At 41.6% G+C, this 27774-nt stretch overlaps 2 protein-coding genes across 4 annotated transcripts; one reads left to right on the top strand and one right to left on the bottom strand.

Annotated features, from left to right (window-relative positions):
* Positions 1-743: 743 nt before the first annotated feature.
* On the top strand, positions 744-11860 carry slc25a35 (solute carrier family 25 member 35). The gene is made up of 6 exons (XM_088321442.1): positions 744-869; positions 985-1506; positions 1588-1653; positions 2955-3107; positions 6648-6782; positions 7427-11860. Exons 2-6 carry the CDS (start codon positions 1135-1137, stop codon positions 7595-7597), a joined length of 897 nt encoding a protein of 298 aa, XP_088177568.1. The 5' UTR covers positions 744-869; positions 985-1134; the 3' UTR covers positions 7598-11860.
* Positions 11861-13775: 1915 nt separating this feature from the next.
* Positions 13776-24497, bottom strand: LOC148348856 (mannose-P-dolichol utilization defect 1 protein-like). 3 transcript variants are annotated; one of them, XM_088321428.1, is made up of 7 exons: positions 23303-24497; positions 23087-23152; positions 19473-19605; positions 17688-17773; positions 15767-15882; positions 15579-15689; positions 13776-15501 (listed from the first exon to the last, which is right to left on the bottom strand). In XM_088321428.1, the coding sequence occupies exons 1-7, from the start codon at positions 23391-23393 to the stop codon at positions 15382-15384; spliced, it is 723 nt and encodes a 240-aa protein (XP_088177554.1). In that variant the 5' UTR covers positions 23394-24497; the 3' UTR covers positions 13776-15381. The 3 variants fall into 3 exon arrangements, with proteins under 3 accessions (XP_088177554.1, XP_088177553.1, XP_088177552.1); XM_088321427.1 differs by having other exon boundaries at positions 24001-24497; XM_088321426.1 differs by having other exon boundaries at positions 23087-24497.
* Between the last annotated feature and the right edge of the window lie 3277 nt (positions 24498-27774).

Raw genomic sequence — 27774 nt, 5'->3', positions numbered from 1 at the left:
ATCTGTGTGGAGGAGTGGGCCAAATCCCCCCCCTGTCTTTTTTTCATTTTTTCAGACTGCCCTCACCACGACGTTCCAGATTCTGCGATTTGGCGTATCAGCAGTTTGTTCTGTGGATTTTCATCATAAGGTGTCTCATCAGCAAACATGGCTTATTTAATGAGCATCTATGTAAAGGATTTTTTGGAAATGTACAACCAAAACAAGTTTTTGTGTATTACACCTTGACTCTAAACTGTAGTTAAAAATGTGCCCTGTAGTAGACAGTACCATATTCTTTCAGTGTTGATTCAGCTTCGTGTGTTCTGTAATAGGCTACGCTCACTCAAATTTAGAAACCTTGCATGTTTTTAATGGTGTCTCCGAGCCATATGGACTCGTGAAAAGAGCCACATGTGGCTTGCGAGCCATAGGTTTCCGAACCCTGGGGAACCTGACGTCACTTACATGGTTTCGTTCTGGAATTCCCCTGCTTCCAAACACAACAAATTGCACTTTTTTCAAAAAAAGAGTTTAATCAAGGTAGAATTGGTTAAACTTGGATTTTAATCAATATCTAATGTAAAACACCGTTTTTTAAAGAATACTTTATAACAGTATAATAAAGGAGACGTCATTACGCAGTTGCGCAATGACGTCACAATGGAGGTGATGCGTTTCCGGGTGAGGTCATGTTGCTTTTAAAACGTTGTTATAAATTGCATAACATTAATCACTTCATGTTTAAGTATTGAGTTTGAAGTGAAGAATGTGTGGGTTATCGAACAATATTTACAAATCAGTAATCAAAAGATTTTATTTTAACTAAGACAAGAAAGATTAAAATGTAGAAATCACTTCCAAATGATCACGTATCCTTTTTTTTCTCGGTAAATGACCACACACAACACAAATATGTATTCCTTCAGTGCAACATTTTTTCGTGTGACAAAAATTGCGCGCATCATTTGACTATTTAAATATCCCGTATGTATTTCTTTTCAGATTGACCATTTTACGAGCCGCCCGTGAAGCCACCTCGCCCGAAAGCTCTGCGCATGCGCTTGAGCCAAGCACGCGGATGATGGAAAACTTCACTATGGGCAAGCGGTTTTTTTGACGAACCTCCTCCGAACCGTCCGCGGTTCTATCGCCATGGACTTTCTCCTGGGTGGGTTGGCGGCCTGCGGAGCGTGTCTCGTGACCAACCCCCTGGAAGTAGTCAAAACCCGCATGCAGCTTCAAGGAGAGCTGAAAAGCCGGGGCAGCTACCAGGTGTATTACCGTAATGTCTTCCACGCTTTCTACACCATCGCCAAAGTGGACGGGCTGGCCGCTTTGCAGAAAGGTCTGGTTCCCGGTCTGTGCTACCAGTTCTTCATGAACGGGGTCCGACTGGGCTCGTACGCCGTCATCGAGGCGTCCGGCTACATCCACACGGAAGGGAGAGTCAGCACACCCATGACCATCGCGGCGGGAGCCGCGGCGGGGTTGGTGGGAGCCGTCATGGCCAATCCCGTCTATTTGGTATCTTTGCTTGATAACTCTCATCAAATTTGAGTTTTCTCGCTGCTAAGCGAATGCCGTTTGCTTTTCTCTCATTGACAGGTGAAGACTCATTTGCAGAGTCAGTCCGCGGCCTCCATCGCTGTAGGTCACCAGTACAAGCACCAGGTAACCTTGCATCATCAATGTCTCATTGGTCTCAAAGGGCTGTACAGACAATACACAGACATCATAAATATGAAATATAGGTGATGACAGTTTTTAAGAATTCCCTGGTAAACTCTTTTGCATTTTACACCTGAACCAACTCGCCACACTATGAACCCAACACCGCCCCCCTAGTGCCCGGAGAGAGTCTTTTCAGAGGCTCAATTAAAATAGTGTTGCAGACCGTCAACTACATAACTAAACAATCATCAGTGTAAAGTACACGCTTTATTCTATATTTTGAATTTCTTTAAGTATGTGGCTATTTGAAAGCAGTTTTAGTGGGTCGCTTTTATGCCATGTAGGTATATACGTAAAGTATATAGTACTGTGTTTTATAAAACTAGTTTTTTAACAAATAATTTATCTACTGTTAAATTGCTGCATTTATTGCACCTACGGGCAGAGATTATTTCAAGACACTACGTTTTTACTTCAGATGATATTTTGGCGCCATCGTGTGGACATTGTGGAAAACTTTTTACCTTTAGGCTCAAGGTCGGGAACCCAAAATGTTGAAGGAGTCTTAATAGACCAAAAACAAACAATAAAAGAACTGCAAAAAAATTAAATGGCTTATATAAGCCTTATAAGGAAGGATGCGTGACTATGTTTAATTACAGGCAATGATCTGAAAACAGAATGATAAAAATATGAATACATTTTATATATAAGCAGCCTTCAGGACACCCAAGGTCGCGCTGTAAAACAGAACACAGTGGTACCTCTTTATATACAAGATTTTCAATGTTTGTGTTTTGTGCTAGGTTCACACTATATATGGATGGATACAAGTTTGGAATTTGACTATATCTCACTAGTTTTTTTTTCAAATAAAACAATATAAATATTACCTGAAATGAACCAAAATATCTGTGTTTTCAGAAATGGAAGCGAAACAACATACATCAATATCTTCTGCTGATTTGTCCAAGACATTTTCAGGGCAACCATAGCTGCAAATGATCATCCATAGCTTCACCATTTACGTCCTGCAACAGAAAAGACATTCCTTAAAAAAAGGATTTTTTTTATCCAATAAAATATGGGTCACCCTGTACCTGCCGCTAATACATTTTCAGGAACAAAATATTCCAAATGCTCTTCAACTTGCACAACTTATCGTTTCGCAACATTTTCAATTGATGTGTTGTGAAGAAAACTATAAGTCACTTGAGGCATTAAATATCAGGATGACAGTTTTGTTTTCAATAAGACTATTGATTTATGGAAATTCCTGACTTTTGTTCCTCCTCTATAAGGGAATGTCCCACGGTCTAACGGCTATTTACAAGGAACACGGCATCCGAGGACTGTGGAGGGGAACGAGCGCCGCCATCCCCAGGGTCTGCGTGGGCTCAGCGGCTCAACTCTCCACTTTCTCCGTCTCCAAAGAGCTGGTGCTCGATCTACAGGTGAGGACGCACGAGGCGCTCTTTCAAAACCCAGAGTCCAAGTCTGCTGACTCGGAGAGTGGAACTTCCTGGAACAGAAACGTGATGGCTTTTACGGAGCCCCCTGGGCTAAAAACACAGAGCTTATTAACTCATTCCAGAACTCCCATTGCAAAAGTGTAAAATAAGTAATCCATTATTTAGTGTTCCCCATAGAATTTTGTAAGATTTGGTTGGGTGGGCAGTCTAAAGGGCTCCTGAGGCATTCATACGCATCGATCTGATTCATTTTTAGAGCCAAATCAAGAAGCTCCGTGTATGACAAATGTTTGCTCGTGTAAATCCTAAATGCACTAGTTATGAAAGGCAATGACACAGCAAACGAGTCACTCCCACAAAGCATGGTAACCAAGACGGAAGTTAAACGCAAAAAAGATCTGCTCGTCATATGATTAGACTAAAAAAAACACACGAGTGTTGTTCCGATACGATGCCGTATTATTTTAAAGTATCGTATCGACAAGTTAACAGACCGACTCACTGATAGGACTTTTAAATATGATGAAATGGACTCTGGCGCTTCATCACTCTTGCTGCTGCTGGATCTTAATGCTGCCTTTGACACTGCTGACCATAATATCTTACTAGAACGGTTGGAAAAATGGATTGGTCTCTCCGGAACCGTCCTCTTATGGTTCAGATCCTACCTCACAGATGGGACGCACTGTGTTAAGTAGGGTGAGATGACATGTGAGCCCCTTAAGGTTACCTGTGGTGTTCCGCAGGGTTCAGTACTTGGCCCCCTTCTTTTCAGCATTTATATGCTTCCATGAGGTGATATTATTCGCAAGTATAATATCAGTTTTCATTGCTACGCAGATGACACTCAACTATATCTTCTGATGGAGGAATCTGCCACACTAAACTGTGAAAATTTGGAGGCCTGCCTCACTGAGATAGTCTGTAATAATAGTTTGCAACAGTCTGTGGTCTGTGCAGCCCTTTGAGACTCTGTGATTAAGGGCTATACAATTAAACATGACTTGACATGAAGTACTCCTATCAGTGAGAGTCAATCAGCGTTAAATCTTAGTATTGCTGCTTTTGTGATTGTTGTTATCACAGGATGCCGGTTCTTTGACGGTTTACAGAAGGTTTTGGGAACACGCAACTTATGAGTTACAGTTAGTGCCCGTCCCCGCCAAATCATTTTCCTGCTCCGAGCGAATTTTTCGAATTCCTTATAATGCCATTGCTGCATTTTTACACGCCCTCAGTGCGACAAGGCGCCGGGCAGGTTTTCTGCACTTTATTTTATGGTTGCCACCCTCGTCAAGGTCACATTTTACCCGGCTGTTTAATGGCAATGCAGATGGGGTGGGACAAACATCAAGTGTGTGCTTTAGTAAGCGCTAAGGTCTTTGAGATCATTTATATACACAAAGGATGCCCTACTTACATACAAGACAATCGTTCCTAAGTTCGTAAGTAGCTTCAGTGCTAAGGTTTATTTAAGTATGTTTAAGGCTTGTATAAGTAACTTTTATTGTTTTGTACTAGAAAAATAAATATTTCATAAAATAAAATGCTCTATAAAGATAAAGTTGAGTTTAACTTACTTTTGGAAGACGTGCTTCACAAGGTCCTCCTCCGTGGTAAAAAGTGGCTGAAAAAAAAACATCCTACCATTTTCTCAACCGCATCAAGCTTTCTTATTCCGCTTTCTTTTTAAATGAAACATCTTGCCTTTTCTTTACACTTCACACCAACTATATTAAATGGATGCACCAGACATTAAACAATAAAAATGTCAACGTTTTTAGCGCGCTGGAGATACAGTATAGAATTTACACACAAACTAGGAAGAGTAAGCAGATTTCTTTTTCAGGGTGGATGCTGAGTGACCTCTCACAGCGCCACATGCCAGTAGTGGCAGAAAGAAGCACTACAGTAATGTCCTCCACTCAGGGAAAAAGATGCACACAATACAGAATCTAACTTGCATGTCTGGATATTTTTCGACATCCTGGAAAAAACAAAAAAAGAAACTAAAAAGAAAAATCCAGAAATCACAATGCATGTTTTTTTTAACTGTAACAGGATGGATCAGTGACGTACTCTGAGGTTTGTGTCAATAAATGAAGCCACATCGTATTCATCATTTGATTGGCAGAGCAGTAAAGCAATGTATACAATTTATTGTCTGACCTAAACTTATAAATGAAGTGCTTCTCCTTTTGAATAAAAGTACCAATAGAGTAATCCCTCGGTTATGGCGGTTAATGGGGACCGAGACCACCCGCGAAAACTGAAAATCCGCGAAGTAGCCGCGCCCCTTCAAAAATGCTTAAAAAACGTATACAGTATACCCCCTCCCGCCATTAAACCAAAGTGATTGCTGGCATGATGGCAAGGAGTTAATGGTTGACTCATCCAGAACTCTTCACACTGGAACTGAATGGACCAAAACATGGCCCACAAGTGTAGCCATGTCTTACATCATCAATTTACACGGAATAGGACTGCTGCGAAACCACTACCAACCATTCAGTATGATTGTATTAAACGCTCTCCACCACATGCAGCCATCACAGTTTAATTCGCTTGTTAACACTACCGGTTACATATTGAAAATAAAAACAGTGAAAATGTAATATTTGTGAAGCGTTTTGGGAAACAACAGTTCAAAAAATGGTCTGTGTTCATTTTAAAGAAAGTGAAAGAGCTACCTTCTGACAATAACTAACATACTTTAGCTAGCGGCTTTTACAACAAATACACGAAAACGCACACAATTAGCAGTGTTTAGGTAGTACAAACAACCGCTCGCTTTTGGTAGAATAAAGTCAATCTTGAGATGAAATGTGACGGAAGAGAATATACTTACGTCACGTCGCTGAGTTCCTCCATGATAAACTGAGCGTCACATAAGAAGGGGATGAGGTGGGAGGAGTTAAAGAATGTGGAGTGAGCGAAGCGGTAACTCACCATGACTAAGCATTGTGTCAGGGCCTCCCCCTCCCCTTCACAATAAGAGTGTCCACACCGTGTCCTCAGTTGACATAGGCTCGCGCTCAATGGCGTCAAGTCAATAAATGCTTTTATTGAGAAGGTAAGGTATGAACCCGCAAAAGTGGAACCGCGAACTAGCGAGGTTCCATTGTAAATTGATAATCTCCATTCTGAAAATAAAAGGACATACAACAAGAAAGATTACTGGATCGCTTAACCTGCTGTCCACCTTTGCTGGCCATAGAAAGCATCTCTGAGCTTGTCCGCGTGTCCTTTTGAGGGTCCAGAGCGTTTTGTTGACATGATGGTTTTTAGAGGAACTTAAAATTGTAAGTTGGTCAAGCTTTTTTACATACGTGTATATTATTGGGCAGAAAAGGGGCACGGCGACTGTTTAGCCAATCGGATTGCAGAACACCATGCAGTGAAGCAGAGAAACCACAAAATGTCAACTGTGAAACAGTGAGCGATTACCGTGTCTGTTTTTTGGGCATTCGTTTTTTTTAGTCCCCTCGAGAACTTTGATTTTTGTCTGGTCTTCCTCCGAAGGTGTTTTCGAACGACAGCTGGCTGGTGGCCCTGAGTGCCGGCATGCTCAGCAGCGTGGCGGTGGTGCTGGCCATGACTCCTTTCGACGTGGTGAGCACCAGGCTGTACAATCAGTCCGTGGACCACCAGGGGAAGGTGAGGACGCCGGGAAATTTAGAAGGGGGCGTCGCGAGGGAAAACCACACACGGTCCTGATCAAAAAACCAGCTCGTGTTTTAGCACAGGTGTCAAACGGGCGGCCTGCGGGCCAGATCAGGCCCACCGATGGGTTGAATCCGGCCTGCAAGTGGAAAATGAATGAATACACCCCAAAAAACATTTTCTACTGCACTTTAATCTGAAGGGCTTCCTGTGGGGTCTGAAAAAGACCATTGACGTGCGGGAGAGCTAGAAACATTGGCTAACGGTAGAAAATGCACCAGGCAAAGACTCAAGTTTTTAAACCAGTTGCAACCGGGGAGATGAGCTCTTTCCATACACTCTTATTCAATCTCGGTCTGCCTCTGTGTTTTATTGAGATCACAAGACATTGAAAAGTACTGGTATGTTGACACAAAAGACCAAAGACCACCCCCCTGGAAAAGTTCCAACACACTCAAACAAAGACAGGAAGACTAAGACGACATCAAACTGATTAGAATTACACACCTTGAGTAAATACATTTAAGCCTACTTTACAGTTCAAGTTTGCAGTTTACAATTGTATACGATGAAACAAAAAAAACTCCTTGAGGTCGAGGGCTATAGGAATAAGCGTGACTTCTTTATTGTCCTTTCAGGGCCTGCTTTATAAAGGCTTTTCCGACTGCTTTTCTAAGGCCTTGAAAAAGGAAGGGCTAACGGGACTCTACAAAGGTTTAGGAGCCTCTTACTTCCGCATCGGCCCTCACACCATCCTTTCCTTGTTCTTTTGGGACGAGTTGCGCAAACTCTGCGGAACTCTGGGATAACGTCGAAAAGCCGGACGTCGAGCAAGGTGAGCGATTAAGCTTCGGACGGCGGGTTCCGAGGAATTCTCATTCGATGAGGTTAAAGAAAAACCCGAGTGTTTTTCTTTCTAGAACAAGAAAGTGAGGGAAATATTTCAGAAGGATTTTAATGATGTCAAAACAAAATAGGGAAGAGAAGAAAGGTTGCACACTGCATAAATTGTGGCTCATTGCTTTTAAAAAGTCAATGCAAGGGAATTGTGGGTGCAATACTTCCTAAAGTCCGTCATTCTATGCTAACTTCACGTATAATGCACGCTGCATCCGGAACCGACGCGATCTGTTGCGGTTTTGCAAGCTTTCTATTTCAGATGCCGCTTTTATAAAGCTCCAGGCTGGAAGTGAGTTTCGAATTTGCCAAACAAGCTACCGTATTTTCTCGACCGTAGGCCGCACCGTGTGAAAAGGTGCATTCTCTGTAGATGGCTCTATTTCGGTATTTAACACATACAGGGCGCACCACATGATCGGGCGCGGGTGTCCTCTATATCAGTGTTTTTCAACCTTTTTGGAGCCGTAGCACGTTTTTTTACATTGTAAAAATTTTGCGGCATACCACTCACCAAAAATGTCATAAAATGACACTGAACAGTATGTTTATTTATAATCTTATTTATAATACCCCCAGTTTTTACAGCACAGGCACTTGACAATGTCACCATATTTGCATAAAATGATTCATAAATGTTTTATAAAAGTTTGAATTTTAAAAAGTGACATTGGGTCATTTCTCATGTGTGTAAGAATCAATAGAACAGAAGCAAAACTGAGTTTCATTTTGGTTCATTTAATTATTGATTAAACAGATCAAACTATTTTTTTTTTAAAAAACAATCTGGTGCAGTTTTGTTCGGTACTCACATCTTTAGAGCATTGGTTAGCACATTCGCCTATCATGCGAAAGGTCCCCGGTTTGAGAACGGGTGGAAACAGGGCAGGGGACACCCTCAACTGGTCTCGGGGGCAGACAGGGACGGACAATTTGCCCGCTCATTCCCACCTAGGGACAATTTGGACCAGCCAATTAGCCTAGCATGCGTGTTTTTTTTTGTAATGTCGGAGGAAACCGGAGTGCCTGGAGGAAACCCACGCAAGCACGGGGAGAACATGCAAACTCCACACAGGAGGTTCGATCTCATGACCTGAGAACTGTGCCGCGCACGCGCTAACCACTGCACCGCCGTGCTGCCTGTTTACAACATCTCATCTCATTAGCTGCACCGCTTATCCTCAGTAGGGTCGCGGGGGTGCTGGAGCCCATCCCAGCAATCATCAGGCAGTGGGCAGGGGACACCCTGAACCGGTTGCCAGCCAATCGCAGGGCACACAGGGACAGACAATTCGCTCGCTCATTCGCACCTAGGGACAATTTGGACCGGCCAATCCACCTGAAATGCATGTCAACATATACTCCATAATTCAAGTGCCCTTACTTTTCTATACACAGCCACTCCTCGCCCATTTCACTCTTTAGTAGCTTCATGCCGTCCCGGTCGCCGCCTCACATGACACACAGGGGGCGCCGCACAATATGAAGACGATCGGAGACTTTCGTTTGCCTCACGGTCACGAAAATACGGTAACTGCATTGCTTTGCATCAGTCGGACATTCAAAAGACAAAAAAAGCACTCTAATAAATTATACTTGCAAAGATTATACGATTTAAAAATTGTACTTCCCAGATATAATATCCACAAAGTGTATCCGTGAACGAGATGATAGTTGACGAGCTGTGTGAACCCTTGAGGAGTAAACCATTCAGGCAGGGGGACATATATGTCACTGGGGGAAAACTCCCTTTATTTTGACTTCCCTATTTATAAAATGAGGACTATATTTAAATGTATTGTTTGACAGAATTGAAAAATGAAAGATTCGAATCCTATTGGTGGAAATTCCATTCCGGAGGACGTGTGCATTCGGCATAAGATTTGCCGGATGAAGGGGACCTCACTGTTTTTGTTCATGACGGCGTATTTTGGGCTCGTTATTTATGATTACCGTATTTTCCGCACTATAAGGCGCACCTAAAAGCCTTTACTTTTTTCAAAAGCTGACCATGCGCCTTATAATACAGTGCGCCTTCTATATGGATCAATATTAAGTCGCAAATTCTTGCAACTAAGGCAAGCAGCCGCCGACTCGATTTTCCCCCGAAGGCGAAGTCGTCCGCGGTGTATGCAGGGATTTATGTACCGGCGTTTCATTTCCTAACCAATGTGTCAATCATCATTTGAATCAGTCACTATTGGCTAAAGTTATTTGGAGGTAAAGGGGGCGGATCCTTTTTTATCATTTACTGGCTCGCATAGGCTAAAGGGGCAAAATAAAGCCCGCAATTGGCCGAAAAAGATGAATGCGTATAGCACGTGGTTGACGGCATACAGAAAGCATTTTTTTCTATTCTGTATTTGTAAATATTTTATTCTCCTGGATTTACTACCCTCGCGGATATAAGAGGACATTGGCTGCACATTATTATGAACACAACGACTTCGGTGAGCTACTCCGGGTTTTATATTGTTCCTGTATCTTGTTTCAGACTGAACTCGATGTTTCTGTGATAAGCGGTGCAGATAATGGATGGAATGGAGTGTCTATTTTTAAATTCAACTCAATTCCAAGTCTTTATTGTCATAGGCACAGTAAAGTTGCCAGCGAAAAAGAAAATAGAAACTAAGGAATAGAATTTCTTGAATCCCAAGACTTTAACCTTCCGAATGATATTTGGAACGACGCATTTGAGTAACATCGTACGGACACCGCATCCGTACGTGTCTGAGACACGTATTTGCTTCTTTGCAAGCTTTGGGAATGTTAAGGGGGTAATCAGTTGGACTGAACTATCTGACTCTTTTGTCCACGTTCCCATTGTAGCGCCTTATAATCCGGTGCGCCTTATGTATGTCAAAAATAGGACCAATAACTATTTTTTCGGGGTGCGCCCTATAACCCGGTGCGCCTTTTAGTGCAGAAAATACGGTAAATGTATTGTTTGACAGAATTGAAAAATGAAATATTTGAATCCTATTTGTGGAAATTCCATTCCAGAGGACGTGTGCATTCGGCAAGATTTGCCGGATGAAGGGGACCTCACTGTTTTTGTTCATGTATTTTGGGGTCGTTATTTATGATTAATAACCGTGTTGAATCGATGACTTTGATTTTTGGTGTTTTAAATTCGGTCTTCCCCTTCACCGGTAAAATATACACTCCAAGTATGTTGTATTGCAATAATTCATCCTGATGGCTGTGTTGTCGACTTTAACTTATTTGCGTTGATAAAGAGATATTTGGATTTAAGAAGCACAAAATCAACAGGATTGTTGACTAATTATGGCAAAGGTTTTGCCTAACATATTGTTTTGTTATCCGATGCAATTGAACATCGGTTTTTATTTTATCTTTTATTTGAAACATTTTGACACAATTTACACTATAATATAACCTGACGTTACTGAAACCTCGACTTGTTTTACGTCAATTCTAGCATTTCACTGTTTTTTACCTCCAATGTTGAAATGATCAACACAGCCCGAGGGTGGACGCTCTCGGTTTAGTTGTTAAAACAACACGAAATGACATGCCGATAATAATGTGTTCATATTACACGTAAAAGTCACTCCAGAGTGTAAGGCGCACCCCTGGCCAATCCATGCATGGAAAAAAGCGACCCGTTGTTTGGAAAACACAGTATGGGAGATCTAGGCTTACATACTGAGTTTATTTTTGTTTGAATGTGCAACAATAACACTGGAGATGCGTTTTGTTCGAAAGGTCTGTTCCATAAGACGGCAGCACTTTTACAATTATTACTGTAAAATTTGGACTATAAGCCGCTCCCAGTACATTTTGAAAGGAAAAAACTTTTTGTCCATACATAAGCCGCACCCGACGATATCCCGCATGTTAACACATTGAAACATTGAGGTATTTACAAAGACGGTACACAGAAACCATAAGCCCTTAATAATCGACACACTCCACACGTCTCACTTATACCTTTACTGCTCTGGCGCCCTCTGGCGGCCGTTAGAGAAAATGCAAAAATAAATCCCGCATCATTGCATCAGACCTAGGGTTGAAAGCGGGGAAAGAGTCGCGGCTTGTTGTCCAAATTTTACGGTAGTCTGTTTTGTTTGAGATGTCCACTGAATGTGAATCTGATCATTTTGGCGATTATTGTTTGTGCAAAAATGCCAATAAATCATCTTTGGACATTATACTGTTTTAAGACTTTGATTTGTTCCTGTCCTCCCAAGTAACTTCTTCAAAAACGACCCTTTTTCATTCTTCCCGCGGATCCTTCAAAGCCTTAAAAGGCATTGAATTCCATCCATCCATCTATTATCCTCAGTAGGGTCCCAGGAATCTTCGGGCAGGGGACAGACAACTCGCTCACTCATTCACACCTATGGACAATTTGGACCGGCCAATTAACATGCATGTTTTTGGAATGTGGGAGGAAACCAACGCAAGCAAGGGGAGAACATGCAAACTCCACACAGGAGGTTCGATCTCATGACCAGAACTGTGCCACACACGCGCTAACCACTGCCCCGCCGTGCTGCCCGGCATTGTATTCATTATTCTAAAAAGAAGACCTTCATTGGCATCAATAAGTCTTGAATCCAAATAAGTCTTAGAAATTTGAATTCATTCAAAACATTCATATTTGTTTGAATGGAATCATATTTAGTAACATTAACAATTGTCTTTTTTGATAAATCATCGATTTACCTGGGTGGCAACATAGCATGACCACAATAACAGTCTGTGTATCAAAACGGTGATGTGGTTTCAGTTGTACGTAGGTCTTAGCTCCGCCCACAATGCAACTTGGGACCGTTACTTTGGACCATGCCTGGAAAGTGTCCATTTCAGAACGGAGTTGTCAACAGACGCCTGCTTTTTCCCACATCTGTTGTTTCCCATTTTGTTTAAAATTCTCTCATTCATGCAGTGTTTTTGTCTGTCTTAGCTGTGTTTTTTTTTTTCAACTTGGTCTTAAATTTGATTTTAAAAGTCTTGAATTTACTTAAGCTTAGCACAGTCAATGACTTAAACATAATACTTATGAAAGGAGACGAGATAAATATTAAATGGTTCCGATATAGAAAACTTAAATTCTAAATGGTAAATGGTCTGTTTTTCTTTAGCGCTTTTCAAGTCACTGAAGAGCTCCCAAAGTGCTTTACAATGTGCTTCACACTTACCCATTCACACACCAATAGGGAGTCAGCCCTGCAAGGTGCCTACCTGCTTATTGGGGGCATTAGGGATTCAGTGTCTTGCCCAAGGACACTTCGACATTTAACACGGAGGAGCCGGGAATCGAACCTGCGACCTGTTTCTCAACAAGTCTGCTTAAAGATGATGCCAACATTGCTCTCTAGTGGCTTTACTTTGCCATTGCATTTCTTCTTCCCTCGGGATTAACGCCACCTTGCATTTGTTTGTATGGCATTGTACTATGAAGCACCGGTCCTCTTAATCGCGGCTTAAGAGAACACCAGGGTTTGTACGGGTGCTTGAAATCCTTGAAAATTCTTGAATTTTAATGTTATGTTTTCAAATATTCCAAAGTGCTTGAATTTTGGGTAAAGTACTTGTAAATGCTTAAAACTGTTGCTATGTTTTACAAGAAGTCTGCTTAAAAATGACGCCAACACTAGAAAACATGTTGGTATTTTTACATCAGTTTATCACTTGAAACGGTCATTTTCTTGTTTTTACTCGACAAGGTTTGTAATCTGTACATGATAAATGTTCTTTTAGAATTTTTCTGATTTCATGTTTTGTACTTCTATATATATTTATATACACATATTTATATAAATGTATTTTTTTACATGAGCAACAATATCTTCATGTAATAATCACGCAAGAATATTAAACACGTGAAAATTTGGATTCAAAACCGTAATCTTAAAGGTGGGGGCGCGCCGTGTAAGTTCTTATTAAAAAGTTAAAAGTAGAACATTTTCTCTATTGTTAACAATATCAAACGAAATTCAAAGATCCATTATGCAGTTTTTCCACTGCGCCTATCTGCTTTTATCTTACTTTTAGCTCTGCTTTTCTGAGACTCGCAACACATTAGGAAGCAGACCAGAACGGAAACAGGACCCACTCGCGTAACGTTTCTTACAGTTTTATTGGGAAGAAGGAAAAGGATCGCTGGGCGCGGGAAGCAGGTCGCTCTGAACGCGAAAGTGGCACTTCCGTGGCGAGCGATGGCGGTGTCGGAATCGGTAAAAACAGGTCAGTAGACGGGACAGGAGAGCAAAAAAAACGTGGTCGGGATCGGAAACGAGTCGAAAGCCCGGGGAAGCAGGTTGATTTGGTCGAGATCAAAGACGGATCGTTATTCGGGACGGGAGAACAGATGTGGTCGAGATCAAAACAGATCGTAGCGGGAGACAAACGGGAGCAAATACACAGGAAAGGTGAAAAAGGGCTTTCTGTGTAAAAATAGATTCGCAGACAGACCGACAAAAGGGGACTGACAAGACAGAGTTTAAATACTGACAGGGAGCCAATCTGTCAACAAGCTGCAGCTGGCGCCACACCGGCGGGGCCAGTTGGGCGCCATGGCAACTGTGACAGGACTGTTTTTTTATGCTTGTTCGTTGATTTTTTTTGTTAGTGTAGCCTGTTGATGGACTGCGGAACAGACTGGTAAAAATAAGAAAAGACGAGTCCAAATGCCAATTCAAACCTCCAAAGGATGAAAAAAGAAAAGTTTCATAGTATTAGTGAGCTGACAGAGGCTGCAATCATGACTTTAAGCCAGCAGATGGCAGCAGACAGTCGCTAAATCTCAAGTTGTAGGCACCCTCTTTAATGCAGTTGTTGGCATGTAAAACCAAAATATCCATCCATCCATGATCTGCACCGCTTATCCTCAGTAGGGTCGCGGGGGTGCTGGAGCCCATCCCAGAAAACAAAAGTCCAGGATCTTCAATGTACATACAAACTATCTGCACTTGCAACCCTAAACACCAGCCAGCCCAATTCACACAGCAGAAAACCGTACCATCCTCATACTAGGGCACAGATGTCAAAAAGGCGGCCCGCGGGCCGGATCAGGCCCGCTAGGGAATTGAATCTGGCCCGCGAGACAACACTCAGAGAAGCGCAAGAGAAAAACAAGCTGCAGGTTGAAATAGGTCAACTTGATGTTGCCAAAGCCAGGTGCCTCCAACAAAGACACAGTACTTGGATTTCTTTCTCTCTCTCTCTCTCTTTTTTTTCCCACCCATTTTCTCCCACTCTGTCTCTTTCACTCTATGTGTCTCTTTTTCTCTTCCTTTGTTGCTCTTTGTCTCTGTCTCTCTTCATACCCTTTGCGCTTTATTTTCTCTCCTTCTGTCTTTCTATTTCTCTTTGGATTTCTTCCTCTCCCTTTCTTTCCCCCCCTCTCTCTCACGACTTTTTATTTTTTGTTTCTCACGCTCTCTCCCTCTCTCTCTTTTTCTTTCTTTGTCATGCCCGCTCTCCTTTTCCCTCCCTCTTCCTCTTATTTTTTTATCTCTTTTTTTTCTCTTTAATCGACTCGTGCGGCCCCCAACAGAATGTTCTATTGTGTGGCCCCCGAGTTCCAATGAGTTTGACACCCCTGTACTAGGGCGACATCAAAACGAATCGGAATTGTGCTACAGGGAAGGTTAATGTTATTCGAACATTGCAGCTGGTGATGGAACGGTGTCACAAGCGCATGCGTACGCCGTGGTTATTGGACTCAGTCTTCCTTTTTGGCACCGTCGCTTTTCCTCTCGTAGCACCAGACCTGAGCCAGCAAGATGCAACTGAAGAAGGCGGACACCGAGTAGCCGACCGTCGCCAGAGATTTTGCAGTGTCCTGCAAAAAAAAAGATCGAATTCACGTACCGGGGGAAGCCATTTCCCACGCGCGTACGCGAGGATTGCCTTTAGTACCTGCAGGGAAACGAAGAGGAAGCCTAAAGAGGCTGCGCAGGACAAGAAAACGGACGCGGAGGACAGTTGACCGGTGTGGCCTTGATTGTAGTTAGCTCTCGCTTGCACGACCTTGAAAGGAAGGATCCAGAAAGCCGGTTTCCGGGATTCTGTCTCTGCGATACCGACCGTTCCCAAAACGCCGTTACCTTGCTTCCTATCACTGCTGCCAAACTGGAAGATTGCATGGCTGAGGTGACTCGACGAGGCGCCAAAAATCCCAGGATGAACATGAAGAGGACATAGGCCGACACAAACAAAATTCCTGCCACAAAAAAACAAAAAAAATGCGATATTATTTCGTTAAAAACAAGTCTGGTTTTGTCAAGAACCAGAACGGGATCAGGACCCAATCGCGTGACGTTCTCACACAAGCCTTTATTTTACGGGAAATGGGGAGGCGTGCACGTGAGGCAGCGGTCTGGCGTGGAAAGACAGGAAGCCAGAGGCAGACGAGATGGATTCCAATTGCCCGAGTTGATATCGGACGGATGGGGTCGATTCCGGACAGGACGGGACAGACAAAATAGATAACGAATCAGGATATCGAAAATAAACTAGACGGGAACAAAAAGTGTAGAAAATAATAAACAGGACAAAAGTAGACAGAAACAAAACTGGGAACCGAAATGAAACAGGACAAAAATAGACAGAAACAAAACTGGAAACCGAAATGAAACAGGACGCTAATAGACAGAAACAAAACTGGAAACCCAAATTAAACGGGACGCTAATAGACGGAAACAAAACTGGAAACCGAAATGAAACGGGACGAAAATAGAAGGAAACAAAACTGGAAACCGAAAATAAACAGGACAAAAATAGACAAATAAAAATGTAAACCGAAATTATACAGGACAAAAATAGACACAAACAAAACTGGAAACTGAAATTAAACAGGACAAAAATAGACGGAAACAAAACTGGAAACCAAAATTAGACAGGACAAAAATAGACTGAAACAAAACTGGAAACCGAAATTAAACAGGCCAAAATAAACGGAAACAATACTGGACAGGAAACGGGACCGAGTCGAAACCCACGTCTTGCGGGGCAGAAGTTCGTTGATGAACTGACAAAGGAAAAATGAGGGCACTGAGCCTAAATAGACAGAAAGCCAATCTGTTAATGAGCCGCAGCTGGCGCCACATGGGCGGGGCCAATTGGGCGCCATGGCAACCGTGACTGGTTTATCAAAACAAGTATTCCTGACTTATTAGAGTTAGAAGCTTTTAGTGTTTTTGATCACCACATGGTGTAAATTGTTCACAGCAAGATAAAACGTGGCACTCTGAGATAAACCCACATTAAGTCTAAAAAGTATATCATAGTCCCTCCCCGTATCTCAGTTTTCTTTTCACGATTTTGCTACTCTCCGATTGGCTGAAAAAGAACCCCACCCCTTTTCTGTCATGGTTGCCATGGCGCCCAATTGGCCCCGCCCGTGTGGCGTCAGCTGTAGCTTGTTGACAGATTTCCTCCCTGTCAGTATTGAAACTCTGTCCTGTCAGTCCCCTTTAGTCGGTCCGTCTGCGAATCTGTTTTTTCACGGCATGCTCTTTTCGCCTATCCTGTGTTTTTGCTCCTGGTTGTCTCTCGCTACGATCTGTTTGATCTCGACCACGTCTGTTCCCTCCCGAATTACGACCTGTTTTGATCTCGACCACGTCTGTTCTCCTGTCCTGAATAACGCTCCGTTTTTGATTTTAACCACGTCTACACTCCTCTCCTGGCTTTTGACTTGTTTCCATTCCCGACCACGTTTTTTGCTCGCCTGTCCCTGCTACTGATCTGTTTATTCTGCTCCCAACACGCGACCAGCGATCTCTGGATCGTGTATGCAATCCTTTCACTTCTTCCCAGTAAAACTGATAGTAACGTTATGCGAGTGGGTCCTTTTTCCGTTCTGGTCATGACATTTTCTGCCCGTGTCTGCCTGCGCATCAATAAAATTGCGGACTTCTTTGTACAGCGGCTCGACGAACTTCAATCTTTTCAATTTCAAGTTTCTCTTAAATCCGCCTACCAAACAACGCTTGTGTTTATAAAAGACTCGGACTTCTCGCTCACCTCTTCTAGTCTGGCCTCTAAAATGCAGAACCAGGAACAGAATCAGGCCGGTCTGGACACTCAAGAGAAGCTTCTCTCCCCAAGCGCTGGATTCGAAATGACGAAAGTGGCATTAGAGCAGCTAACTTTAGAATAGGCACACACCCTTGACCAGGTTTTGCTCCTTAGTCATCATTGACACGTTATTCCCATCTGCGGGCTATGAGCATATACAATGGCTTGCGAAACTATTTGGCCCCCTTGAACTTTCAGACTTCAAACTGTCATTTCTTGTGAAGCATCAACAATACGTGGGACACTATCATGAAGTGGAACACACTTTCTTGGATATTTTCTACATTTAATAAAATACGAAAAAGTGGGTGTGCAAAATGATTCAGCCCCATTGAGTTCATACTTTGTAGCGCGATGACAGCTGCAAGTCGCTTGGGTAATGTCTCTATCTGTTTTGCACATGGAGAAACTGATATTTTGGCTCATTCCTCCTTGCAAAACAGCTTGAGCTCAGTGAGGTTGGATGGGAAGCGTTTGTGAACAGCAGTTTTCAGTTCTTTCCACAGATTCTCAATTGAATGGAAGTCCGGACTTTGAAACGGCCATTCTACCACCTTGATCTGTTTTATGGTGAAGCGTGCCATTGTCGCTTTTGCTTTATGTTTTGGATCATTGTCTTGTTGGAAGACAAATCTCCGTCCCAATCTCAGGTCTTTTGTGGACTCCAAGTTTTCTTCCAGAATGGTTCTGTATTTGGCCATCTTCTCTGTCTCTGCTGAAGAAAAGCCGGCCCAGACCACGATGCTGCCACCACCATGTTTGACTGTGGGGACAGTGTGTTGAGGGTGATGAGCAGTGCTTCTTTTATGCCAAACATATCATCTTGCGTTAATGCCAAAAAGTTGGATTTTGGTCTCATCTGACCGGAGCACCTTCTTCCACATGTTTGGTGTGTCTCCCAGGTGGCTTGTGGCAAACTTTGAACGACACTTTTAAGAAACGGCTTCCTTCCTTCCACTCTTCCATAAAGGCGAGATTTGTGCCGTATACCACAGATTGTTGTCCTGTGGACAGATTCTTCCACCTCAGCTGTAGACCTTTGCAGTTCATCCAGAGTGATCATGGGCCTCTCGGCTGCATCTCTGATCAATTTTCTCCTCGTATGAGCTGAAAGTTTAGGGGGACGGCCCGATCTTGGTCGATTTGCAGTGGTCTGATACTCCTTCCATTTCAATATTTTTGGTTGCGCAGTGCTCCTTGGGATGTTTGAAGCTCGGGAAATATTTTTGTATCCAAATCCAGCTTTAAACTTCTCCACAAAAGTATCTTGGACCTGCCTGGTGTGTTCCCCGTTCTTCGCGATGCTCTCTGCGCTTTAAAAAGACCTCTGAGACTATCACAGAGCAGGTGCATTTATACGGAGATTTATCATTGCTACTCATTTAGATCAACATTGAATCATTCAGAGATTCTCACTGAACTTCTGGACAGTTTGCTTCACTCAAAGTAAAGGGGCTGAATCATGTTGCGCAGCAACTTTTTTATTTATTTATTTATTTATTAAAAAGTTTGAAATATCCAAGAAAGTGTGTTCCACTTGATGATTGTTTCCCACTTATTGTTGATGCTTCACAAGAAATGACAGTTTGATATCTTGAAGTCTGAAATGTGGCAAAAGGTCCCAAAGTTTAGGGGGCCAAATCGTTTTGCAAGCCAGTGTAACACCACACACTTGTCGCACAGCCCAAACTACAAGATTGAATCAAGTGTCATTGTATCGCACCGACTTACAAAAGCGGAAAATTGCGAGCCACGGCAAAGAGGACGGGTCCAGACGAGGCGTAGAGTTGCAAAAGGGTGGAAACGGGACTGACGCCTTCTGCGTTTCGCCTCCGGAAAATCTTCAAAAGCTGCAGGAGCTGAGCTAGAAACGCAACAGAGGAGGCAGACATGGAACATTGTGTCCATTCTGGCTTTCGTATCGGCGGTGCATTGTGAAATAAACCGTATCTAAGATGAAATTGTTGTGGAATGGGAATAAGAACTAATAAGTATGTAGGCATCTGGTGAAGGTGGTGAGATGTCGTTGTTGTGAGAGGTCACAAGCTGATATGGGGCGGACAATCTTCACGAGAGATCTTAACTTTATTTTGAGAACACTATAAACGTTACACGTCTAGAACTTTGAACGTGTCCCCAATGTAAGAAAGCGGGTTCCCTTTTCGCCATATCTCCTCTCTGCGTATTTTTGGGGGCGACGCCCAACGACGATCTCTTTATAGTTTCTGCTGTCTTCGAAGTCTGATTGGATCCCTAAGGTTTATATCGGGGGTCTCCAATACTACCGGAGCTAGGAGCGACTGAATGAGCGACACTTTCCGACATGAAAGAATATTTTGATCATTTCATGTGTTGGCTAACCGCTTACATTGTTAAAGTTTGTTCTTTTTATAAAAATAGAACTATCCCAATCCCTTGTACGATTAGAAATCTCTGTTCGATGAACTTTCCTGCTATTCATTTATATTTTCATTGAATTATTTTGTGACTTTAAATTCTGACACAAAAACGGATTCAGTGCACATAAAAGTACATTTTGAGATTATTAATAGGTTAGCCACCAAATAGAGTAGATGACAGTCATCAAACTGAAATGGAAATAAAAGCGGTTTAATCAACCAAGGTTAACCAAACTTGTGATTTCTCATCCAACATTTTAAATCAAATGAGCGTGTTCTGTTACTATACTTTGTTAAATGTCATCCATTTTATTTTTTTATTTTATAATTTACTTTGATTATATTTTATATTTAATTTTATTGTTTGTTAATTGCAACACCTATTGCAGCCTGGTTATCCTGACCTCATGTGCGGTCCCTTCTCAAAATTTCTTCATTTTCCCCATGTTGGGGTTTTTCAGTTTTTCCTTGCCCTCGTGTAGGTTTTAGATCAGGGAATGCTGTCATAATAGTCTGGACTGGTCTGTGCAGCCATTTGAAACTCTTTGTGATTAAGGGCCTAACAAATAAACATGGCTTGACTTGACCTACGTTTCGAGTTTTTCCTTGCCCTCATGTCGGTTTTAGATCAGGGGATGGTGTCATAATAGTCTGTGGTTTGCAATAATCCGTGGTTTGTACAGCCCTTTGGGACTTTCCTCTCTCAAGGTTTCTTCATTTTCCTCATGCTTAGGTTTTTGAGTTTTTCCTTGCCCTCATGTAGGTTTTACATCAGGGGATGGTGTTATAATAGTCCGTAGTTTGCAATCATCAGTGGTCTGTGCAGCCCTTTGAGACTCTTTGTGATTAAGGGCCAAGCAAATAGACATCACTTGACTTGACTTGAGGTTTTTGATTTTTTTCCTTGCCCTCATGTCTGTTTTAGATCAGGGGATGATGTCATATTAGTCTGTGGTTTGCAATAATCTGTGGTCTGTGCAGCCCTTTGAGACTCTGTCATTAAGGGCCAAACAAATAAACATGACTTGACTTAAATAATCAAATATTTCTAATGTTTTTGCTAATTTTATGTATTATATTTCATATTATTTAGGTAAAAAAATTCTACGCTATAAGATCATTTGATTGCTCATGTTATGCAAAATAAATGCAAATTTATTTAATCACGCGTGTTTTATAAATAGGTGATATTTCGTGTATTTTTGCTTCTTTAAATCAATATTGTTTTATTTTAGTGAATGAGATTTTTTTTTTACTTGTAAGAGGCACTAAATAATAAAGCCCCATTGTGTAATACTTGACCACCAGATGGCACTGTGTTGGGCCAGTAATACGGCAGAGCGTGGCGGCAGGATGCCGGAAGAATATTGCGCCGACCCAAGAAGGGATTGCACGATGTGATAGAAATAGAAATTTTTTGACCTATGGTTTCTTGTAAAAAATAGCAAATGGTATAATAGTTCATGTCATTTTGCCCAGGTTTCAAATTCATGGTTCTTTTTTTTACCACTAGGAGGCACTGAATATTAAACTCAGATGGTGTTGCACATTTTGTACTGAATTTGTTATTTTACTCAAACAACATAAGAGAATATATTCTGTCTTTTTAAAATAGAGTAAAGAAGAAAATGATTCTTGCGTAATTTTTAAAATTAAAAAACAAGTTTAAAACAATAATACAACTAATAAAAAATAGAGAAATCTTTTTTAAATAGCAGCGATAATAAACAGTTAAAAATAATGTTTTTTGTAATCGTTTGTTGTCTTATTATATTTTTATCTTACTAGAAATAATCCATAAACACATTCAATGAAATTGTGCTCATTTTATGTACTTCTTGTTTTACAATTCATATTCTTAAAATAAATTGTAAAATTGGACTTAATTAAAGTCTTACTTTTATTTCACCTAAAATATTTTTTGAGAATAAGAAAAAAATACCTAAACATTTTGTATTACTTGACCGCTCGATGTCGTGTTACCGTTGACTGCAGTTGAAGACGAGTGCTAAAATGCACAAATAGACTCAAAGTGACAAACTGAAGCATTTTTTTGTCTCGGGTTTTTGAGGTTGCCGGGTGTCCATAGCAGCAAGATGACGGACATTTTTTTTCAGCTAAGTGAGGCTCATCTTATGCAAAATAGGTACATTTATTGACCTATGTTTAGATGATAGTTTGTGTATTAAATGTAATATATTTTTTATTTATTTTCTGCAGTCCAAATGATTAAAATTATTAAAATGGGATGATTTCGTCAAATTTTTCACTGCACAACTGCTATTTAAGGTCAACAAAAACAGAGTGCCAGAAAACATCCAAAAAATATTGATTCGGAAAGAGGGAAATTATAACTTGAGGGGCTGTCGTAAATTCATAATCCCAAAGGTGAGAACCACCAGGAAAAGTATGTGTGTGTCGGTGTGCGGAGTCAAACTTTGGAACAATTGACAAGACCAGATCGAACAATGTCCAACTCTTCATTTGTTAAAATTTAAATACAAAAAAACATTACGGGCGGAATACAGAGATGAAGAAAATGGGGTAGATTGGAAATACTGCGTTTACAACTATGGTTGCTATTGTTATATCATAACTGTTATTATTAATATTATTACTATTGTGTTAGAGGAAGATGAAGGGAGAGGGAATCTAAGCATTTGCTTCTGACTACCCTGTTTCGAACATATCATGTAACATTATTTTGTTGTCGAGTCATTGTTTTTGTCCGGTTTTTATATTAACGCTCGAAAGAAAGTTTTCATTCATTCATTCTTATTGAATGTCGTTGTTTTACCACTAGGAGGTGCTAAACAATACACACTGTCCCTTCAAACACCGAGGTTTCTAATTAGCCGGCATCCCGTGACGTGTAGACGAGGTTATCTCCTAACCTAATCAATCGATCAAGAGCGATCACGCGTCTCCCCGAAAATTCAGTCCTACCGAAAAGTAGGTCCAAGAGAATCCACAGCCCGAAGATTTTGTTGAGAACGAACGTCAAACACGGCACTGGAGGAGAAAAATAGACGAAAGATTGTAGTTTAGTCACCCCCCCCCCTCTTTCGAGGTTTGCAAGTATCGACGCATACTCGGCCGACGAGGAAAGCGGCACGGGGCCGGACCCCGCAGGAACGCTTTGACGGCAAGAGTAAAACTCACCGTGCGGGTCGAAGTGGACGAAAAAGCGCTCGTAACATTTGGCCGGCATCAAGTGGGAGACCAGGAAGTGTTTGACGGGAGAAGCCGACATGTCGACTGTGCGGAGTACAGAGCGAGTAGAACCCCGGGGGGGTGTCCTGGTCCGAAGGTCCCCCAAAATGTACTCACGCCCGCCCTCCCCTAAGGGCAGTACGCTTCAGCTTTTTTTCTTCCTGTCTCCTCTTGTTGTCTTCCAATTTAGCGAAAAAATTGAGCTTTTTCTTTCTGGAAATTCAACTTACAGCTTTCTTTAACTACATCATGTGTCAGGAACGTATGGCTCGCGAGCTATATATGGCCCTTTTGATGAATTGATTTAACAACATCAACAAAAACAGATATTTACACATACATACGAAAAAAAAAACAGATATACAGCGGAACCTCGGTTCTCGACCACAATCCGTTCCAGAACCTTGTTCGAAAACTGATTTGTTTGATCACCGAAATCATTTTTCCCATTAGAAAAATGTAAATCGTTTTAATCTGTTCCAACACCCTGAATCTTTACCTTGAATGTTTAACGTCAACATAAAGTTAACCCAGGCTAATCGTACGTTCGCGTTATTGTAATCTTCCGTACGAAAGATGACGCTAACACGAACGTGTAAAAATAAAAAAAAAGGATAAAGAAAAGAATTATGAATAGGATTTCTTACCTTTGTGGTGGTCAGCAGAAGGCACAGGCAAGATCAGCAATAGTTGTAGGTAGGTCTTGGGATCAAGAGGTCGCTGGTTCAATTCCCAGCTCCTCCGTGTTATATGTGGAAGTGTCCTTGGGCAAGACACTGAATCCCTAATGCCCTCAATAAGCAGGTCGGCGCCTTGCATGGCTGCATGGCTGCTATTGGTGTGTGAGTGTGTGTGTGAATGGGTAAGTGTGAAGCACATTGTAAAGTGCTACATAAATGAAGACCATTTACCATTTAGCATCTTGATTATCCTCATAACGTTTGGAGGCTGACTCCCTATTGGTTTGTGAGTGTGTGTGTGAATGGGTAAGTGTGAAGCACATTGTAAAGGTCTTCATTGACTTGAAAACTGCTATATAAATGAGTAACCATTTACCACAGGTTATAATCACACCATCCCCTGATATAAAACCAACATGCGGGCAAGGAAAAACTCAAAACCTAAACACGAGGAACATAAGAAACATTGAGAAGTTGCCTCACAAGTGATAATCCCCCTTCCGGTGTGCAATAGATTTAGCACTGGATAAAAAAAAAATAGTCATCATCAATGAAAGGAAACGATAGGTAATATGTTGAAATTCTTTGGTAAAAACACCCTAGCTCTCTATTCCCTTTTTTTCCCCTTAAATGGAAGGTGTATTTAAATCAAAACCATAGCACAGCACCGTTCCCCACAGGGGAAATGCCAAAAAACACATTATTGACATCTCAAACTTACAATTTCAACACAATAATAGTAGGGATAAGTACTAAGAATGGTCGAAACAAAAAAAAAACAACGATGGTAAAAGTGTATACTGTATCCAGACCGACTGTTTGTACAGTAGTGTAGAGGACTTTAAAACTATGAGTATTTTTGCATTATTTCCGTTGTAAACTCAGACTGTTCCAGAGTTTCACACCACGTACAGACCCACAAAAACCGATGTTGGAATTCTAGGTATTTCAAAGTCTCTGTAACCTTTCAAATGATCAGCCCTTACTTCCAACATTTTCTGGAAATTTATGGGAAACCTTTTGTTAAAAGGCTTAAATAGAATAGAATAGAATAGAATAGAATATACCTTTTATTGTGGAACAAACTGCAAACACCAGCCAAGCACCTAGAGTAATTTGACTGGGTGAGCGGTAGAGGTGGGTGGTCCCCCACATACATCCTTCTCGTTTGTAGTATTTTGTGACAAGAACTCTGCTTACACCTTGTTTTGAAACCAATATTTACGACAAAAAATGAGCCTCATCGATCTTCTTGACTCTTGGGAGAAAGACAAATTTTGTGTGGTGTAATCCAACTGTAGCACTTATGCTTGTGAGGCAGATGGAAGAAAAGGTACTGGACCAGTTGTAATTACTCAAACTTGTACAAAAGCCAGCTCTTTAATGAACAATAGACAAGATACTAGAGAACTTTTAACATAGATTATAGCAAAAGAAGAATCTTACTTGGTTGAGGTGTTGAATTCTAAGTTCAAGGTTTGGTTAATCCTGGTTTCTTTCTATTCTATTTATGAGCACCTATAGGATTTTAGAATCAAGCTAAATCGTTTTTATCTGTGTCCGACAAACACCTTTCGTCCAGAACTGTAAGATTGTACCGGTGTGGCTGGGGATCGAACCCATAACCCTGTGTGTGTAAGCCAAGGGTCTTACCAGTTCGATGACTGGTGATAAAAATACAAACATCAGTTGAAACAGGCCTATTTCTTGTTTTTCTCTCTCTGACTCGGAATATTTTGTGAACTCGAGTCGGTGTCTTTTTACAAGGAGGCTCAAAATGGGTTTGGTCACAAAAGCCAACGAGTTCTACACAAAGTCGGTAATGAGGCGGAACGTTCTCTGTTACGCCGAATTCCACGAGGAAGTAATCAGATTATTGATGTTTGGGCCGCCTGTCGCTCGACAGACGTGTCGTTTTTTATTTCGCACAATGGGCTCTTGTCAGGTCTGCACATTTTCTTCTTAAGGACGAGAACATCCGTTGCCTTCATAGGCAAATTCACATTCTTAGCATATCGTTGCTTTTTCTTCTCATTATTTCTATGTGCCTCGACACCTTTTGGGGTATTCGCCCTAAAATAGTCAAGTCCGGTCATGTTTATTTGTAACGCCCTTAATCACAAAGAGTCTCAAAGGGCTGCACAGACCACAGATTATTGCAAACCACAGACTATTATGACAGCATCCCCTGATCTTAAACCTACATGAGGGCAAATAATACACAGATATAGGTTATTCATATGCTATAGAATAGAAGTGTGTTTTTAGCTTAGATTGAAACATTTCCACTGAGGTTGCAGATCCAATCTCAGGGGAAAGAGCATTCCGCAGCACCAAGGCACCCAATGGAAAACACTGTCGGAATTCTTCTTTGCTCTTGGGATCACGAGTAGACCAGCGTTTTAGGCAGCCCAAACATCAATAATCTGATTACTTCCTTGTGGATTTCGGCGTAACGTTAAGCCACATTACCGACTTGGCGTAGAACTTTGTGACCAAAAACATTTTGAGTCTCTTTGTAAAAAGACACCGACTAGAATTCACAAAATATTCCTGACAAGATACCGAATCAGAGAGACAAAAACAAGAAATAAGCATGTTTCATTTGCTTAGTACAATTAAAAAGTAGGAGAAGAAAAAAATGTATTTTTTATTTTTCCCCGAGCCAAAATATTTGTATCCAAATATATTCCTCATTTAAGATTGATTTTTCCCAATTTTAAACTTGAATCCAAATCTTGCCGCATTGGCAGCTCATTTTACTTTTTTTTAAGTATTTTTGTTTCCTATTTTACAACATTTTTTTTAACGATTCTCATGTGCTCCTTTCAAGATCAAGATTTTTAAAAATGAAGAAAACGAATATTTTATTCTCCGCTTAAGAAAATGAATGCTTAGAATGAGGAAAATGATCAGCCATTTGCCATCATAAAACATTCGACTCAACCTAAGTATGTTTGTTTTGTGTTTGTAAAATGGTGAAAACAATTTGCCATATTAAAAAAAAAAAACCCCGAATGATTCTAGAACACAAGCTTAAGAATGTACAAAAAATACTACTTCAAATGAGCAAAGTGATCTGCATATATTCTACCATCACTTGAAGTGGCCACTAAAGGTGAGCGAGGTCCCTACCTCACTAGCAAGAAAATTGGACTGGCTGGCAAGGTCTGCCAAGATTTTACTCCATCAGCCAGGTGGGAAAGAAGGCGAAAGCCCAAAGGGCTTTGGAGTTTAGAGAACCCTCCAACCATCTGGTCAGGGCAGCAGGCACCAAAGTTCTAAGAGGACAGAAGTGGAAGGCGGAGGAAGAGGTTAACCAGGCAATAGGTAGGCTAAAACATTGCAAGGTGGAAGATTCCAAGAGTGGCAAGCAGGTCTCGGTTGGGGTGAGACTACCAAGCAGGAGAGGAACGCCACGGTGGCAACTGGAGCGATAAGTCAGAGCAGGAACACCATACCATCAAAGCCGTTTCAAAGAGCAGACACGGTGTCTGGACAACATGGCAAGGTGAAATGGACAGGCCTATGTCTTGGCCAGACTTCTGGAAGATCCCCCGAGCCAGGCTCGGATTCCTGATCCGAGTAACCACGCTTACCTGCCCCCAAAATCTTCGGTTCAGCACTGAAGAAATCTGCCCCTCTGCAGTACAGTCGATGCTAGCTTTCAGCACATCCTCTCGGGCTGCAAGACTACTGTCCCAAAGCCACTACAGCCCCGGGTCTTTACCGAGAGAATTC

This window comes from Urocampus carinirostris, chromosome 17 (assembly GCF_059441175.1).
Source record: "Urocampus carinirostris isolate Australia breed hairy pipefish chromosome 17, RoL_Ucar_1.0, whole genome shotgun sequence".
NCBI classification, from domain to species: domain Eukaryota; kingdom Metazoa; phylum Chordata; class Actinopteri; order Syngnathiformes; family Syngnathidae; genus Urocampus; species Urocampus carinirostris.
The sequence above is the reverse complement of the archived record's forward strand: the minus strand, read 5'-3'. Positions and strand labels throughout refer to the sequence as shown.

Coding starts and splice junctions, on each gene's coding strand:
- slc25a35 (XM_088321442.1), top strand. CDS start 1,135: ATGGACTTTCTCCTGGGTGGGTTGGCGGCCTGCGGAGCGTGTCTCGTG. Junction 3,108..6,647: donor AGCTGGTGCTCGATCTACAG/GTGAGGACGCAC, acceptor CTTCCTCCGAAG/GTGTTTTCGAACGACAGCTG. Junction 6,783..7,426: donor CCGTGGACCACCAGGGGAAG/GTGAGGACGCCG, acceptor TTGTCCTTTCAG/GGCCTGCTTTATAAAGGCTT.
- LOC148348856 (XM_088321426.1), bottom strand. CDS start 23,393: ATGTCGGCTTCTCCCGTCAAACACTTCCTGGTCTCCCACTTGATGCCG. Junction 19,606..23,086: donor TCTCTTGGACCTACTTTTCG/GTAGGACTGAAT, acceptor TTGCGTTTCTAG/CTCAGCTCCTGCAGCTTTTG. Junction 15,883..17,687: donor TAGAGGCCAGACTAGAAGAG/GTGAGCGAGAAG, acceptor TTTTTGTGGCAG/GAATTTTGTTTGTGTCGGCC.